Raw genomic sequence first — 19,560 nt, forward strand, 5'->3', positions numbered from 1 at the left:
ACCACTGTTGTACTGCGCCATTATTTGCCTGTTTGTGGCCCTCCTGATAGCTGGCATGATTCTTGCCATTCTCCTTCATCCTCTCATCAACGAGCTGTTTTCACCTACAGGACTGCTGCTGGCTGGATGTTTTTTGTTTGTCGCACCATTCTCGGTACACCCTAAACACTGTCATGTGTGAAAAGCCCAGGAGGCCGACCGTTTCTAAAGTACTGAAACCGGCGCGCCTGGCACAGACGAACATACCATACTCAAAGTTGCTTAGGTCCCTCGTTTTGCCTGTTCTAACATTCAATCGAACAGCAACAGAATGCCTCAATGCCTGTCTGCAAGCCACGTGACTCACTGTCTGTGAGGTAGTGTACCTAATAAACTGGCAACTGTATCTAAAACACAGAAAAAATATGGTTTTGACTGCACTGGGCCTTTAAACCTTTTGGTTTTCAGGAGATCCAGGCCAAGAAGTACAGGCCACGTTTTGTAGATTAAAGGTTTGTAAAATAGTGGTATAGTCTGCGGCCATTTAGTCAAATGGCTGCCCCATGACTCCCAGGGGGCCAAATCTGTGGTGGCTCCATATCTAATTGTTTTCTTGCTACATAAATCTAGCTTTGTGACAAATTTGGTGTGTTTGTCTCAACAACAATAAATATCCATCTGAACTATTAATTAGTGCTACCGTTAGCAGCCATTTCAAATGATGGCTGCTACAGCCCCAAGGGGCCAGATCTGTGGGGGCTCCATATCAAATTTTTCTTGCTACATAAATCTAGCTTTGTGAAAAATTTGGTGTGTTTGTCTCAACAACAAAAAAATCCATCTGAACTGTTAAATAGTGCTACCGTTAGCAGCCATTTCAAATGATAGCCGCTACGGCTTCCAGGGGCCAAATCTGTGGTGGCTCCATATTTAAATATATTTTCAGGGTCCATAAATCATGACAAATTCCCTTGACCTCAAAGCAGTCCTTCTGATTTGTGAAATAGTATTACAGTCAGGGGCCATTTAAAAAAAATGGCTGCCACACCCCCAATAGGCCAAATCTGGGGTGGCTCCATATCTAAATATTTTCAGGGTACATAAATCTACATCATTGCCAAATTTGGTGCTTTTATCAAAAAGTTAACAATTTATCAGATACACCACCCCACTATTAGGATAAAGGCACATTCATAGAGATAGTTAGAGGATGCAACATCTTATCTGTCCCATCATGGCATCTATGAGAGAGCATTAGTATCATTGATGCCATCTCCATTTTAAAGTGGTCAATTTTCTTCTTCTACTACTTCTGAGTTGGCAAGCAAACTGAAAAGGTGCATACTGCCACCTGGAATGTGTTTATTGAACAGGTAGAAAGCCAAGGTTGGCGATTTATGGTAACCTGTAGTTATTGAATGTTTGCTTACAAGTATAATTAATTGGCTGATCCCTCCTGATGATCTGGGTGGAATTATGTGATACTTCCTTAACCTATAGGAAGTTCACCCAGTTGACTACTACAAAATGGTGAAAGTCCTCAATGGTGCTGCCCATGCTAAAACGTAAAACGAGCTTTCTGGCACTGGAGTCCTTCGTACATCTCTATGGGCACATTTCATTGTAGTGGTTGACCTATTATACCCAGTAGGGGGTGACAAAGTGCATGAAAACTAAGAAAAAATATATTAAAACGTCATCGGGAGAGGGAGCCTACTATATTGTGACTCAAACGCAAGCTGGTTTTCAGCAACAAACATACTAACCTGAAGCCACAGCTCTGAGATCAGAGACTGAACTGTATTTTACAATGGAAGAATACGGCAAAGAAACCCAGTCGAGAGAGAGTAAAAGACGGGAACGTCAAGCAGGTAATCCGGTTTATTTACTAAAGCCGGTGGATATGTTTATATTTGTAGACAAAATGGCCACATTAGCCTTTCTTTAGACAACACATGAACAAAAAAAAGTAGTGGGACATGGACACGCCCAACAAAACACGCCTGTGTCATGCAAGTCCAGCGGCCCACGCATTTTTGCCACAATGTAGCAGACTTGCTGATTTAACAGTTAAAGTTTGAGATTACAATTACATTGTTGCATTTACACATTTTGCCTACAGTGTTGTGCAGAAGCTACTAGCTTCCAATAGCGGTGCGTGGATAAAATCACCAGGGAAAAGTCAGAAAAATAGCCCTATTACAACCTGTGTTGTGATAATTGAGTTGTTTGCTCTAGAACCTGTTATTTCATATGCATTACGACCGTGATTATATAGGCCTAAAGGCCGAGACAATAAGAAGACACAGGTGCAGAATAAATTCAACCCCCCCTTTGTTGTATCACAAAATCGGAGAGCAACCTCTATCCGGTGCAGTGTTGCCAACTCATTTTCAGGGTAAGTTGCTAGAGGCAGAGTGATTTGTTGCTAAATGACGACGTGATGTCATTGCGTAGAATACACAATACTTAAATTGACTGGCCAGCTCTGCAAAAAAATATGATTTGACATTTGTTCAGGTACAGACTCCCACTCTTTTCTGTACTTCTGGCTATACAATTTTGATTGAGACATGTTGATTGATTCAAGATCAAACATTCATGACCAACTATATTCATTGGGTTTGGCTCGTCGAACCCGTACTACGGCTGCTGCAGTCAGCCAACAATGATTTGCAAGTTCCAAATACATTTTTAAAAGTAGCTAAATTGTTGGTAGGTGCTGTTTGGAAAAAAAAAGTTGCCAGGGTAGTCTGAAAAGTTGCTAAATCTAGCAACAAAATTGCTAAGTTGGCATCATTGATCCGGTGAAGTCCACAAAGCATATTGCATGTAAACAAACAGTTAATTGACCTACAGCACGATCAAGCAAGTTAATGTTTCCCGACATTTTCGGACCACTAAACAACTAGCCTATTGATTTAGAACCACGAGAGTTATGGAAGTCACAAAGAAAACAGGAACTGTCTCCACTATTCCAACACCATTTCAGCATCATATCACATAATACAGTGACAACTAAAAGACACGAAAAACAATTTAGTCCAATCAACGTAAGCTACATACAGTGGCAATTTTAGCATGTAAATCTTGGTAGGGCAAATTATTTTTTGGGGGGTGGGATGCATGCCAGCAAAGCCACAACACAACACTAAATAATACATTACTTGCACTATAAATGGTGACAAACGGTGCACACAAACTATTAGGGCCTACATAAAGTTGTCCCAACAGCAGAGTACCAACACCTTACCACCAACACCTTACCACTGCTACACCTGGCTATCAGCGGAGCCTTGTCTGGCAGCGATACAGTTCATTCAGCCTCAATTACTGCCTTTTAAAAAACATAGCTGACTTGCTTAAACAAATGTGGTTTCTACTGACAATAAGCAGCATAAGGGGAAGGCAATACGTAAAATTGATTAAGACATTAATGAGCGAGCTAGGACGGCTGTAGTCATTAACTGTTTGTTCAGCACTTTTGAAATGTATAGCGACAGAATTCAGAACGTGGGCCGTTCTTACAGTGTTCTCCCTGTACACAAAATCAGAACTGTAGGATAAATAAAGGGGGCATATAAGCAGACAATGAAAGCTCTTACAATATTTAATGATTACATTTCTCTAAAACTGGTTATAGGCCTGTGCACCACCAAGTCAGAACAGTAGGTGAAATTATGAGGGGAAAATGTACCAAATTATTAGGGTGAGGCACATGGGCTACTAACGGCTTACTACACAACATACTTTCTTAGCTACAGTATACATATCACCCTGGCATATTACATCATTCATGCAGCAGCATACAATACATTTTTGGACTCACCTTGTTGTGCTGTGCTCACTTGAACAGGAAGGTGGCACGGTGGTCCTTCGTGGGCAAATTTTGTCATCAAAGTCTAGCATTCTCTGGATTTATGGTGCTTTCAAGACAACTGGGATCTCTGGGGGGAAAAAATACGGTTGAATAATGATGACGTCAGTGATCATCAGGTCGTAACTCTAGAAAGAGGCCCTAGTTCGCGACTTACAATTCCGAGTTGGATGACCGTTCAAAACGTAGTTTCCCAGTCAGAGATCATTTTTTTCCTGAGTTCCCAGTTGTCTTGAACTCACTGAAGTTAGATTTCCCAGTTCTGAGTTGTTATTTTGAGCGCAGCAGAAATCATGCTGGATTGACAGCATGACCAATGTTGAATGTTTACCATTTTAAGCTCGGAAAAGAGAACCTTAAACCGAGAATTGGGACCACACACTCACTCCACTGAATAGCAGGCTATTGATTGCTTCGCAATCCTTGCAGTTAGCCACGGATTCCTTCCAAACCACTCATTGTTGAATTTGCAATTTCCAACTTGTTGTGTAATTTTATGTCCAATGGCTGATGAGTTTTATCAACAATTGTTTACAGACAGATTATTTCACTTATAATTCACTCTATCACAATTCCAGTGGGTCAGAAGTTTACATACAATAGGTTGACTGTGCCTTTTAACAGCTTGGGAAATTCCAGAAAATTATGTCATGGCTTTAGAAGCTTCTGATAAGCAGACAATGACATCATTTGATTCAATTGGAAGGGGTACCTGTGGATGTATTTCAAGGCCTACCTTCAAACGCAGTGCCTCTTTGCTTGACATCATGGAAAAATCTAAAGAAATCAGCCAAGACCTCAGAAAAAGAATTGTAGATCTCCACAAGTCTGGTTCATCCTTGGGAGAAATTTCCAAATGCCTGAAGGTACCACGTTCATCTGTACAAACAATAGTACGCAAGTATAAACACCATGGGACCATGCAGCCGTCATACCACTCAGGAAGGAGAAGCGCTCTGTCTCCTAGAGATGAATGTACTTTGGTGTGAAAAGTGCAAACCAATCCCAGAACAACAGCAAAGGACCTTGTGAAGATGCTGGAGGAAACGGGTACAAAAGGATCTATATCCACAGTAAAACGAGTCCTATATCGACATAACCTAATAGGCTGCTCAGCAAGGGAGAAGCCACTGCTCCAAAACCGCCATAAAAAAGCAAGATTACGGTTTGCAACTGCACATAGATTGTACTTTTTGGAGAAATGTCCTCTGGTCTGATGAAACAAAAATAGAACTGTTTTGAACACGGCATTATTGCAAATCCCGAATTAGTAAACATTTCTAAAAACATCATTCCACTTTGACATTATGGGGTATTGTGTGTAGGCCAGTGACAAAATAAATCTACATTTAATAAAACAATTATTCAGGCTGTAACATTTAGAAAAAGTCAAGGGGTGTGAATGATTTCTAAAGGCAATGGGGATCACTACATTTGCAGACTAATGTCAGTTACATGCTGACCAAACTGGACATGCGCATGTTGATTATGTACCCCCACACCAGACACGATCAGGACACGCAGGTTGAAATATCAAAACAAACTCTGAACCAATTATATTAATTTGGGGACAGGTCGAAAAGTATGAAACATTTCTGGCAATTTAGCTAGCTAGCTTGCTGTTGTTAGCTAATTTGTCCTGGGATATAAAAAGTGGGTTGTTATTTGATCTGAAATGCACAAGGTTCCTTTACTGCAACAATTAATCCACAGATAAAACGGTAAACTGAATTCCTTTCTCGTCATCTCTCCTCCTTCCTCAGGCTTCTTTTTTACTTCTTTGGACTTTATATGGCGATTGGCAACCAACTTTACGGTGCGTTACTACAACCGGCTGGAGTGTGGATGTCAGTTCATCTTTCAGTCACCCATGTGGGTATATGCTCCTAAACACCAATGAGGAGATGGGATAGGCCGGACTTGCAGTGCGTTGAGGGTCAAAAATAGGACCTATTTCTATTTTAGCGCCAGGCCACGCAGACGCTCGCTGAGGCGCAGTGATTGAATAACATGTACCGCACCGACCGCGAGCGGAGTGGTCAGCATGTTAGGCTACTATTCCTAATGTGAGAAGATTGCATAGTCATCATTTTGGCTAATAATATATCTGAACAATGCATGCCTGAGCACGTTTCTTCTCCTTTCGTTGCACAGGAAAAATGTGGGCTTTTTTCTAAACACATTTCATGTAATTCTACTAAACTTTATGACTGGAGACATAAGCAACATCTTTTTTTTAAATGACACAAATTAGTAGCCTACTCTGCTGACACTGACAAACAGATCAACCATCTAATCTAGGTCTACGAAAAGGGGAGAAGCAAATTGTACAGTATGACATCCATCTAGCCTGGAGGAGGAAATTATTGTCCCCAAAAACACGTTCCAGTGGTAGTGATCCAATGATAAAGAAAGTGTATATGCGCACACTCACTGGAGATATGGCTGATGCTCTCCACTGGTGGCAATAAGATAAATAGGCTACTGTTCACTCAATTGGGAGTTGAGACAGTTGTCTATTTCTTCTCTTTTCAGCAAAAGCCATTTGCTTTCTAAACTGTTTTTCCTACGATTGTACTTTTAAATATTTAACTGCTTTTCACTGACCGCTGCAACTCAACAAACAATGTGGCTGACCGGCAAAGTAAACTGTCTGGCGCTCTCTGAGCGAATGGCGGGCAGGCTGGCAGCTTCTCTCAGAGAGATGCTGCACGTGGTCCTAAAGCCAGCCAAACAATATGCTAAACTGCCAATGCATTTTAATTGGGTTTGGAATGATTTTAGTCTACTTTTTTGTAGCCTACGTTTACATTTTTGGTCTTGAGCTTGGGTAGGGCGACAGCCCTGCTAGGTAGTAGTAGGAGTAGCTCTCTGACCGCCAGACAGTTTACTTTGCCGGTCAGCCACATTGTTTGAGTTATTTGCCCAATGTAGATTTGCCAGATAAAATCCATAACTTAGTTTAGTGTCAGTTAGTATTAGTAACTATTAGCCCTAGAATGCACCAGAATGGTTTTGCTAACTGGGCTATTATATGAGTGTATCCCCCTCATTCAAGGCTTGGAATGTGAATGTTTTGTATGACATTTCTCTGTAGGCTCAAGAAGCTTGCTTGCTGATTCTGATACAGGTAGTCTCCTTAAAGGGATAGATGCTTGTTAGCTATGTAGCCTATAGGTTTAATTCAATGAGTCAAACTTTAGGGGTTTGCGTTTGCCAAATTTAATTAAAAAAGTCCCAGTGGAGAAGTTGAATCTCTTCTAGGCTGTTTATTTTCCTTCTAATCTGATTGGTTGGTGTGGTGGGTGGGTGGTTTGTGGTGTGAATCTAGGGAAAGATTAGTGTGATGTCCCAGTAACCTAGATGGGATGCTTCCGCTGGTTGCTGACATGAGACACATGCACACTGTTTCTGGGTGTTACCGGTAGTTCTAAAACAAATTTCAGCCTAACTGTTTGTAGTCTATGTATCTGATGCACAATTTAGGTTATTAAGGTTGCGTTTACACAGGCAGCCCAATTCTGATGTTTTTTTACATAATTGGTCTTTTGACCAATCACATCAGGTCTTACCACATCAGATCTTTTTCAGAGCTGATCTGGTTGGTCAAAGACCAATTAGTGGGAAAAATATCAAAATTGCCTGTCTAAAAAAAATAAAAAAAAATTGGGTTAAATGTGGAAGATGCATTCAGTTGTACAACTGACTAGGTATCCCCCTTTCACTTGGCAATTCACAGAAGAATCCAAATGAAAAATAAAGACTAAAGAAGTTCCCAGAAATGCATGATGTTGAAGGGGCTGCTCTTGTAATGGCTGGGATGTGAAAAGGTTTATTTTCTATCTTCGGTTGTATTTTACTCCGTTTGTATGTTTTTGTATTGTCTTTCAGCCTTGGAGAGCTCAGATACTGACAATGGCCTATGTGGTTGGATCATAGTCATCTTATCCATCCTTCTGATGCTTGCAACTCTGCCTCTCTCTATATGGACGTGTATTAAGGTACAGTTATTACCTATACATCCACACAAGATAGATGATGCGTGAACTGAGAACTGGTTAGTGGTGTCATTTGTGTGAGTCTATTTATTCTATAAATTGATCACTTACCAGCATGCCTTTATTCCCATGGAAATTGGATTTCTCTCCTCTTAATGCTACACCAGCTGACAGAGTTGTATTGTTAGATATATATACTCACTTTAAAGTAAAAAAAGGGGGGGGATTGTTGATACCCAATCAGTGGTATTTCAATATTGACTGATCAGTGAAGGTAGAGTGAGAAATGTCAAACAAGGGCTAGGGGACAACTTATTAAGCCTGTGTTTCTTTCTCTCCCAGATTGTGAAGGAGTATGAGAGGGCCATCATCTTTCGCCTGGGGCGGATCGTACGAGGAGGAGCCAAAGGGCCAGGTAATGGAGACACTCCCCATCACCATCTTCACATACACTGTCCCTGGAGAAAGTTTCACTGTACATATTTGCTATGATTCTCTCAAGGTCCCATACTTACCTTACCAAAAAGGTACCAAAACCCCTGATTAAACATATAATGATCACAGACAGTATGAGATGGATGAAAATTGCAGTAAACAGTATGTGGGCCTGTCTTAAAACCATCTTAACTGTGAAAATATGTTAGGAGGAGTCAAGCCTCTTCTCAGTGTTAATGTGGTTAGGGGTACATCTGCTTTGACCTATTTGTTTTACATTGTTGTGTGCTGCTGTGCTACTACTTCCATTGGACCATTGTGCAGGGGTGTACTGCAACGGGTCAGTTCTGCACATCCTGTGTCCTAGTTTAAACTATTTTGTCCTGTAGTAACTTATGTGTTAACAGAATTCCAGAATGTACACAGAATTCCAGGGTTCACACATGCTTTCAGCAAGCACACTTTCTTTCCTTAAGTATAGTTTGTGTGGTAAGATGTTTGCCTTGGTTACACTGTAAAAGATGTCTGGTGTATCTGGTATGATAAACTGAATATGTAAATATGTTCCCTGCAAATCTTCATAGAATAATTTAGCAGAACTTTTAAGGGGTTGTTACTCAACAAATACGGTCACTACAGAATTTGGCACCAATTGCAATCAATGAACTAATGCTCTTAAGAGTCTTAAACTAAAGCTCTTGTCTGAATTAAAGTGATCTGAGAGCTTTACTGCTATCCTGTCTACAGACTGCCATCTTGATGAGCAGCAGTGGACCTAGTTATGGTGCTGGATTGGTAGTGCAGAATAAACACACACATCCCTCTTCAGCCCTCTGCTCTCTCTTATCTTTCTTTTGTATTTTTTGTTTGTTGTCCTTCACCCTGATGATATTACCCTTTGATTGATGCTAACCCTATCCCTACTTGACATGCGTAGCCATGATGTTTTAATGGGTATTTGCAATGGTTGGTTGCAATCTCTTTCCTAATTTCTCTAACTGATGTGCTGAGCAGAGAGCATGCCTCTCCTCTCTCTTTGTAGTTGGAGTGGAATAGGGATGCTGAGGGTTTTGTTGACCGTTTTCCCTCAGTACATACAGTGGGGGGAAAAAGTATTTGATCCCCTGCTGATTTTGTACGTTTGCCCACTTACAAAGAAATGATCAGTCTATAATTTTAATAGTAGATTTATTTGAACAGTGAGAGACAGAATAACAACAAAAAAATCCAGAAAAACGCATGTTATAATTTGCATTTTAATGAGGGGAAATAAGTATTTGACCCCTCTGCAAAACATGACTTAGTACTTGGTGGCAAAACCTTTGTTGGCAATCACAGAGGTCAGACGTTTCTTGTAGTTGGCCACCAGGTTTGCACACATCTCAGGAGGGATTTTGTCCCACTCCTCTTTGCAGATCGCCTCCAAGTCATTAAGGTTTCGAGGCTGACGTTTGGCAACTCGAACCTTCAGCTCCCTCCACATATTTTCAATGGGATTAAGGTCTGGAGACTGGCTAGGCCACTCCAGGACCTTAATGTGCTTCTTCTTGAGCCACTCATTTGTTGCCTTGGCCGTGTGTTTTGGGTCATTGTCATGCTGGAATGCCCATCCACGACCCATGTTCAATGCCCTGGCTGAGGGAAGGAGGTTCTCACCCAAGATTTGACGGTACATGGCCCCGTCCATCGTCCCTTTGATGCGGTGAAGTTGTCCTGTCCCCTTAGCAGAAAAACACTCCCAAAGCATAATGTTTCCACCTCCATGTTTGACGGTGGAGATGGTGTTCTTGGGGTCATAGGCAGCATTTCTCCTCCTCCAAACACGGCGAGTTGAGTTGATGTCAAAGAGCTCAATTTTGGTCTCATCTGACCACAACACTTTCACCAGTTGTCCTCTGAGTCATTCAGATGTTCATTGGCAAACTTCAGACGGGCATGTATATGTATTCTTGAGCAGGGGGACCTTGCGGGCGCTGCAGGATTTCAGTCATTCACGGCGTAGTGTGTTACCAATTGTTTTCTTGGTGACTATGGTCCCAGCTGCCTTGAGATCATTGACAAGATCCTCCCGTGTAGTTCTGGGCTGATTCCGTTCTCATGATCATTGCAATTCCACAAGGTGAGATCTTGCATGGAGCCCCTGGCTGAGGGAGATTGACAGTTCTTTTGTGTTTCTTCCATTTGCGAATAATCGCACCAACTGTTGTCACCTTCTCACCAAGCTGCTTGGCGATGGTCTTGTAGCCCATTCCAGCCTTGTGTAGGTCTACAATCTTGTCCCTGACATCCTTGGAGAGCTATTTGGTCTTGGCCATGGTGGAGAGTTTGGAATATGATTGATTGATTGCTTCTGTGGATATGTCTTTTTTACAGGTAACAAGCTGCGGTTAGGAGCACTCCCTTTAAGAGTGTGCTTCTAATCTCATCTTGTTATCTGTATAAAAGACACCTGGGAGCCAGAAATCTTTCTGATTGAGAGGGGGTCAAATACTTATTTCCCTCATTAAAATGCAAATCAATTTATAACATTTCTGACATGTGTTTTTCTGGATATTTTTGTTATTCTGTTTCTCACTGTTCAAATAAACCTACCATTAAAATTATAGACTGATCCTTTCTTTGTCAGTGGGCAAACGTACAAAATCAGCAGGGGATCAGCCTTCCCTGTAGCTCAGTTGGTAGAGCATGGTGTTTGCAATGCCAGGGTTGTGGGTTCGATTCCCACAGGGGGCAAGCACAAAAAAAAAAAAAAAAAAAAAAGAATGTATGAAATGAAATGTATGCATTCACCACTGTAAGTCGCTCTGGATAAGAGCGTCTGCTAAATGACTAAAATGTAAAATGTAAAAAATGGATCAAATACTTTTTTCCCCCACTGTAGTGGCATTCCTAAGATGGCTGATTAATTAGCTGTATTTACACTAGTGTGAGATTTTGTGGGGGTCCGGGGGTATGTTGGAAAATTGCTGTGGGGACTTGCTTCCATTCAGCCACGAGCATTAGTGAGATTAGGCACTGATTAGGCCTGGCTTGCAGTTGGCATCCCAAAAGGTGTTCGAAGGGGGTTGAGGTCAGGGCTCTGTGCAGGCCAGTCAAGTTCTTTCACACCGATCTCGACAAACCATTTCTGTACGGACCTCGCTTTGTGCATGGGGGCACAAGGGAAACTTCAATGGAACATTGTCATGCTGAAACAGGAAAGGGCCTTCCAGAAACTGTTGACACAAAGTTGGAAGCACAGAATCATCTAGAATGTCATTGTATGCTGTAGCTTTATGATTTCCCTTCACTGGAACTAAGGGGCCTAGCCCGAACCATGAAAAACAGCCCCAGAACATTATTCCTCCTCCACCAAACTTTACAATTGGCATGTTGTTCTTAGGCTTGTGTACGGCTGCTCGGCCATGGAAACCCATTTCATGAAGCAGTTTGGAACTCGGTAGTGAGTGGTGCAACTGAGGACAGATGATTTTTATGCAGTTCAGCACTCGGTGGGCCCGTTCTGTGAGCTTGTGTGGCCTACCACTTCGCGGCTGAGACGTTGTTGCTCCAAGACGTTTCCACATCACAATAACAGCATTTACAGTTGACCGGGCAGCTACTGCCAATGTTTGTGTATGGAGATTGCATGGCAGTGTGCTCAATTTTATACACCTGTCGGCAACGGTGTGGCTGAAATGGCCAAGTCCATTCATTTGAAGGGGTGTTCACATACTTGTGGCTATTTAGTGTACTTGAGTCAAGGGGCATTTCAATATAACCTTTTCTTATTTTGTATGACTTTTTATCAACTCTGTCCAGGACATAGCATACATGAAAATGCCTACAAAAATGCTGGCCTCATTTATTTTCTAAGACACAACTGGCATATCAGACTTCAAATAAGTAGTTGCCCCGTCAACTGGGTCAAGTTTGTCGGCAAGAATGCTGACCGGAGCCTATTTTAATTATTACCTGAAGAAATGATTTACTTTTAAGTAAAGAGATTGAACACTGAAAACATTTGCAGGGACCAGAATGAGTCTCTCTCTCCTCACTAAAAATGTATTTATTTTTTTTTACCTTTATTTAACCAAGCAAGTCAGTTAAGAACAAATTCTTATTTTCAATGACGGCCTAGGAACAGTGGGTTAACTGTCTTGTTCAGGGGCAGAACGACAGATTTTTACCTTGTCAGCTCGAGGATTCGATCTTGCAACCTTTTGGTTTTTTAAAATGGTTCCTTCTGTGAGGAATTGTCATCTTTCGAGAATTTTTTTATAACTTATTTACAGATAATTGTTGTCTATAGTTAAAAAATGCAATAGTAACAGTATGCAAGTCAGGGAGCCAAATGAACCAAATATTCTTCACTTTTACTGACTCTGGGTAAGTAGAAAAGGGCTTAACTGCCAAAATCTCGCACTATCCCTTTAACAATGTGGAAGATACGCTATTACCACACAAATCTCCAACCTCCAGGGATTTCAGGTGACATGGAATTACTTGTGCAGGGGTGGTACTAATGTAACTGTAAAGTAGACTACTGTGGCCATCTAATCTACCATAGCCACGCTATGGACCTCAAACTCTCAAGTCTGTTTTATGTTTGTGGGAAGCCTTCTGTTATGCTCTCCATGGATGAAACATGATCTCGCGGGATTCTGGAACAGCCACATGATAGCAGCCTGGGGTAATAATAGACCCTCTCCATCTATCACGGAGGGACTTTCACATTCCTCATCTGCCCTAAGAGCCCAGGCATAAACACCAACGTTTAGTTTAGTATTTGGTTTCCCCAAGTAAACTCTGCTCATCTCCACGCTCTTTCTCCCTCGCCCTCCGCAGAAAGTCTTGTCCAACTGCCGGATAAGATCTTTTAACAGGATCAACCGTTATAGGTCAGACTATAGGCTAGTCAGTAGTCATTACTTTTTATGCTATATCTTTCCCTGATGCTTTATGCATTGGTCTTGCTCTGCATTAGCCTTAACCAAGTTGTTGCCATTTTTAGGGTGGGAATCCATGGAATTTTCCATCATATCCCATGATGCTTTTCATAGCAAATTTAGAGCATACTCCTACATTGCAGTATTACCAGGGCCAGCTGGCACTGGGCTAAAGTCCCAGCTAGGAAACATTATTATAGAAGGAGAAGGAAATGTATACACAAGTGAAGTTTTATATGCCTCTGTTAAGACTCTTTCTTACACACCATCATGCCCTGCACTCTGCGTTTCTACTGTACTTTATTGTAGAGGTCGACCGATTTAATCGGCATGGCCGATTTTAATTAGGGCCGATTTTCAAGTTTTCATTACAATCGGACATCGGTATTTTTGGACACCAATTTGGCCGATTTTGTTATTATTTTTTGGTTTTTTTACACCTTTATTTCACTAGGCAAGTCAGTTAAGCACACATTCTTATTTTCATGATATTACTAGTTTATCTAGCGTGTCCTGCGTTGCATATTATCGATGCGGTGCGCATTCGCGAAAAAGGCCTGTCGTTGCTCCAACGTGTACCTAACCATAAACATCAATGCCTTTCTTAAAATCAATACACAAGTATATATTTTTAAACCTGCATATTTAGTTAATATTGCCTGCTAACATGAATTTCTTTTAACTAGGAAAATTGTGTCACTTCTCTTGCAACAGAGTCAGGGTATATGCAGCAGTTTGGGCCGCCTGGCTCGTTGCGAACTGTGTGAAGACTATTTCTTCCTAACAAAGACAGCCAACTTCGCCAAATGGGGGATGATTTAACAAAATCGCATTTGTGGGAAAAAGCACAATCGTTGCACGACTGTACCTAACCATAAACATCAATGCCTTTCTTAAAATCAATACACAGAAGTATATATTTTTAAACCTGCATATTTAGCTAAAAGAAATCCAGGTTAGCAGGCAATATTAACCAGGTGAAATTGTGTCACTGCTCTTGTGTTCATTGCACGCAGAGTCAGGGTATATGCAACAGTTTTGGCCGCCTGGCTCATTGCGAACTAATTTGCCAGAATTTTACGTAATTATGACATAACATTGAACGTTGTGCAGTATAACAGGAATATTTAGGCTTACGGATGCCACCTGTTAGATAAAATACAGAATGGTTCCGTATTTCACTGAAAGAATAAACGTTGTGTTTTCGAGATGATGATAGTTTCCGGATTCGACCATATTAATGACCTAAGGCTCGTATTTCTGTGTGTTATTATGTTATAATTAAGTCTAGGATTTGATAGAGCACTCTGACTGAGCGATGGTAGGCACCAGCAGGCTCGTAAGCATTCATTCAAACAGCACTTGCGTGCGTTTTGCCAGCAACTCTTCGCAATGCTTCAAGCATTGCGCTGTTTATGACTTCAAGCCTATCAACTCCCGAGATTAGGCTGGTGTAACCGATGTGAAATGGCTAGCTAGTTAGCGTTGTGCACGCTAAGAGCGTTTCAAACGTCACTCGCTCTGAGACTTGGAGTAGTTGTTCCCCTTGCTCTGCATGGGCAACGCTGCTTCGAGGGTGGCTGTTGTCGATGTGTTCCTGGTTCGAGCCCAGGTAGGAGCGAGGAGAGGGACGGAAGCTATACTGTTACACTGGCAATACTAAAGTGCCTATAAGAACATCCAATAGTCAAAGGTATATGAAATACAAATCATATAGAGAGAAGTAGTCCTATAATTCCTATAATAACTACAACCTAAAACTTCTTACCTGGGAATATTGAAGACTCATGTTAAAAGGAACCACCAGCTTTCATATGTTCTCATGTTCTGAGCAAGGAACCTAAACGTTAGCTTTCTTACATAGCACATATTGCACTTTTACTTTCTTCAACACTTTGTTTTTGCATTATTTAAACCAAAATGAACATGTTTCATTATTTATTTGAGGCTAAATTGATTTTATTGATGTATTATATTAAGTTAAAATAAGTGTTCATTCAGTATTGTTGTAATTGTCATTATTACAAAAAAAAAAATGTATTTAATAAATCAGCCGATTAATCGGTAGTGGCTTTTTTGGGTCCTCCAATAATCGGTACCGGCGTTGAAAAATCATAATCGGTCGACCTCTACTATATTGTACCATGCTGAACCTGAGTGTGTGCAAACAAATAGGTGTTCATGAATTTAGCAAATGTATAGAGTCATGACCAACAGCAGTCGTGTGACTAATGGAACTCAGGCTTGAATGTAGTCTTATGCCAGACATTTATTCAGTTTTACTGACTGTATGTTAAATGATTTATGCTACCCTTACTGACAATTACATTTTCTCAACTTTTGTGATATTGAGTAGCTCTAAGCTTTGCTGTTAAATTTGTGTGTGTGTGTCACACCCCACAGGCCTGTTCTTCATCCTGCCCTGCACAGATAGCTTCATCAATGTGGACATGCGCACCATCACCTTCGACATCCCCCCACAAGAGGTGAGCCCCCCCCCCCCCCCCCCCCGTATTACCATGATTAACCTATCATGTAATACACAGTGTTGTCAGTGTAACTGATTGTTCCCCTCTCATCAGGTTCTGACTAAGGACTCAGTGACGGTCAGTGTTGATGGTGTGGTATACTACCGTGTTCAGAATGCCACTCTGGCTGTGGCCAACATCACCAACGCTGATGCTGCCACCCGCCTCCTGGCACAAACCACCCTGAGAAACGTCCTGGGAACCAAGAACCTGGCTGAGATCCTATCTGATCGTAATGAGATCGCCCACAGCATGCAGGTACTGAACCACATCGGCCACTAATGACTCTGTACTGACCATATGCTGACATGCACAACTCCACATCATGCATGTACTAGAGGACTGTGTAGATTATAGTTCTTTATTTAGTGTTGAACAGCAAGCCATAATTGCCATAATACAGAAGAAGATATTGCGAGAGTTCACTGAATGGCTCTGTTTTTAGAATGTGCACTGTAATGGGTAAGGTTAGGATTGGAGAATACTCATTCGTTGATCTTCCGGTTATGGCCTTATTGTTTTTAACCTGGTCTCAAGACATTTCATCCTCCAGACGTACTGCTGCAGTAGCATTTGGATCTCTATCAGTTTAATATAAAGATGTATTGTTGTCACAGATACTGGATAGGTGCAGTGAAATGTGTTGTTTTACAGGGTCAGCCGTAGAAGTACGGCGCCGGTTCAAATTAGGGTTAAGTGCCTTGCTCAAGGGCACATCGACAGATTTTTCACATTGTTTGCTCAGGTATCCGAACTAGCGACCTTTCGGTTACTGACCCAATGCTCTAACCCCTAGGGTACCTGTATGTCAGATTGATATGTCATCTAGTCTTCAAAGAGATGCTGTGTAAGGAAGGGGTGTTCTGGGCCTATTATGACCTGAGGTTACCTATTGGATGTGGAGCTGAATGTTTTACCACCCGTGTTGTCCCTAGTCCACCCTGGATGATGCTACAGATGACTGGGGTATCAAGGTGGAGCGGGTGGAGATAAAGGACGTCAAACTGCCCCAGCAGCTCCAGAGGGCCATGGCAGCAGAGGCCGAGGCTAGCCGCGAGGCCAGGGCCAAGGTACTGCACTGACACATACAGACCAGGTTGACACATACAGACCAGGTTGACACATACAGACCAGGTTGACACATACAGACCAGGTTGACACATACAGACCAGGTTGACACGCGCTCGGACATACACGCATTAAGTCTATTTTTGAGGTAAATCCTTTTCTTCTGAGTGAAAATTCCAGTTGTCTTCTCAGTTTTGTTATTTCTTGGCTTGATTTACTCTCAAAATATATCATCCAGATGAAAATATTGTTGTGTAGGGTCAAGACGTCATCTTCCTTGTTCCTTAGCAACCAGTGGTCTTTCCGTAAAAACCCTTCCGTTAAGCTAGAATAGATAGCGAGAGCAAAGCAGGTCACAAGCTGGGGCACCTCTAACCGAGTCTCCTCCCATCGGCCATTACACTGATCAGATACCATCTTCACATGTTGAATCTGCTGGTTAAAGATGAGGTCTCTCCTGGATTTATTTTATTTATTTAATCATCCACTCTCTCTCTGGTTTCTCTCTATATACTCACATTCACTTGTTCTGTGCATACTGTGGAATTCTCTCTCTCTCTCGCCATCTCTCTTCATTAACTAATGGTCCCTCTTTTCCCCCCCATCTCTCCTTTCTCTCTGTATCTGTCCCCCTCCTCCCTTCCTGCTGTCCCCTGGGTCCTGTGTGTGTAGGTGATCGCAGCGGAGGGGGAGGTGAACGCATCACGGGCTCTGAAGGAGGCCTCCCTGGTAATCGCTGAGTCTCCGTCTGGCCTACAGCTGCGCTACCTCCAGACGCTCAACACCATTGCTGCCGAGAAGAACTCTACCATCATCTTCCCCCTGCCAATGGACATGATGCAGGCCTTCATGAAGAGAGACTGAAGAGAGCCTGATGGGTGCTTTGTAATTGCTGTTACACACACACACACACACACACACACTCAAGAAACAAACGTTTATCATATATCATACATATATCATAGTGTGTTGCTTTGCGAATCTGCTGTAGAAATGTAATGGCTGTGATTGAGTGAACAATTTCCCTTTTGCCAAATGTTCTTAGGTCAATGCCAGCTGGTGCAGAGGAGGACAGTTGGCTAAACTTGTGCGTCAAAGAACTTAATGTAAACATGTTATGTGTGTGTTAACGCAATTGAAGTGAACAGAGAAACAGGCTCTACTGAGGTGTGGCATTTCCTGCACTGCTATGAGGCTGAGACCAGGATGTACTGGGGACCCTGTTTGTCTGTCTCTATGGGAGCAACTTCTTTACTATGGCCATGTTAAACCGCTCAAGCCTTAAGTCATTGCTATGGGGTCAGTGTACTCATTTCATGTCGTTTCTATGCATATGTGGATGGAAATTGGAAATGCATTTTAATGTTTTCAAATAGCAGTATTTTATAACCACACTCTTGAGTGTGAAAGAAGCGAAATGTAATTTGTATTGGATTTGGAAATTGGTCCTCCATTTTCTGATAGCATACTCATTTATTGCTATATTTAATAAATATCATCTTTGGAGAGTTGTGATCAGTGCTTGTATTGGCACAGAGAGTTTAGTGATCGGTTCGATCCAAATCAAAGATGTCTTTGAATCAGAAAAGCACTGTGATCAAATGTTTTTACAGAACCTATACAGTATAAAGTACTTTACTGTATTAAACCTGGTATGTGTTTTATGTTTTCTCTGCTGTTTGTGTAAAGGACATTCTTCCATTATTATTTATGCTACTAAACCGCTCTGTTGTAGCCTATTTTCATCATATTGAAATGATTTCTTATCAAGTTAGGGCTGGCCGATATATTTGAGTTTGTTTTAGCACGATATGGAAAATGCCTGTATCGCAATAATCGAGGTTCTGTTATAACGTTGTAACGTTTTACAAATGCAGCATCTCACTGTCTCTTCTGTCAGCCCAATGTCGAATCATGTCCCAATTGCGTGATAACACGTGCATAGAGGTTATCCACCAATCACAACCCTAGACAGCCTTTCACAAATTGTAACCGCGGCGGTAAGAGTTCCACCGACATGGAAAGTGAGGGAGCCAGCTCAGCCTCTCGTGAGGATGAAATCATCCCCAAAAAGGGCAACAATATATTTTTTTATGTAATATGGAAGGGGTTCGGGTTTAAGAGGTCTGATGTTAAGCAAACGAATGTCCTGTGCAAAAATGTGTCGCAAGAGAATTGCTACGAAAAGTAGCAGCACAACCAACCCCTTCCATCACCTGCAACTGAAACGCGGTGGAATGGGAGGAATGCGTGAGACTACGCAATGATGATTCCAGTCGCCTGATTCCCAAAACGTCTGTTAAAAGACAAGCTACCCTAGCCGCATCCTTTTCAAACGTAATCCCTTAATACAAGAAACGTTTGAGGTGGAAGGAGAACGGATGCATTGACCTATTACATAGCGAAAGATATGGTTCCAATCTTTACAGTAGGAAAGTCAGGCTTTAAAAAGCTGCTAGGTACAGTTGACCACAAATATCAGCTGCCAAACCGCAAGTATTTCCTGTCGCGATTATACACTTCTACCCGCGAGAGTCGCAGAGAAGCTGGGTAGTGTTTATTTTTCCACCACAGCCGATCGAGCAGAACGTCAGAGCCGTACCAAAGTTTGACAGTACACTACATCAATGAAGACTGGAAATTACTAAATGTCTGCCTCCAGACGTCTTCCCCGATGATCATACGGGTGAATAAGCCCCAGATGTAGGCTAATGTGTTAGTAGTTGTGTCATTCTGCCAATCCAATA

The 19,560-nt window shown here is 41.8% G+C and overlaps 1 protein-coding gene across 1 annotated transcript; it reads left to right on the forward strand.

The window, feature by feature from the left end:
* Window positions 1–1,673: 1,673 nt before the first annotated feature.
* LOC106563232 (stomatin) lies at window positions 1,674–18,477 on the forward strand. The gene is made up of 7 exons (XM_014128620.3): window positions 1,674–1,850; window positions 7,748–7,857; window positions 8,197–8,269; window positions 15,621–15,703; window positions 15,800–16,003; window positions 16,681–16,815; window positions 17,486–18,477. Exons 1-7 carry the CDS (start codon window positions 1,790–1,792, stop codon window positions 17,675–17,677), a joined length of 858 nt encoding a protein of 285 aa, XP_013984095.1. The 5' UTR covers window positions 1,674–1,789; the 3' UTR covers window positions 17,678–18,477.
* The last annotated feature ends 1,083 nt before the right edge of the window (window positions 18,478–19,560 follow it).

Source organism: Salmo salar, chromosome 11 (assembly GCF_965601325.2).
Source record: "Salmo salar chromosome 11, fSalSal1, whole genome shotgun sequence".
Classification (NCBI taxonomy): Eukaryota; Metazoa; Chordata; class Actinopteri; order Salmoniformes; family Salmonidae; genus Salmo; species Salmo salar.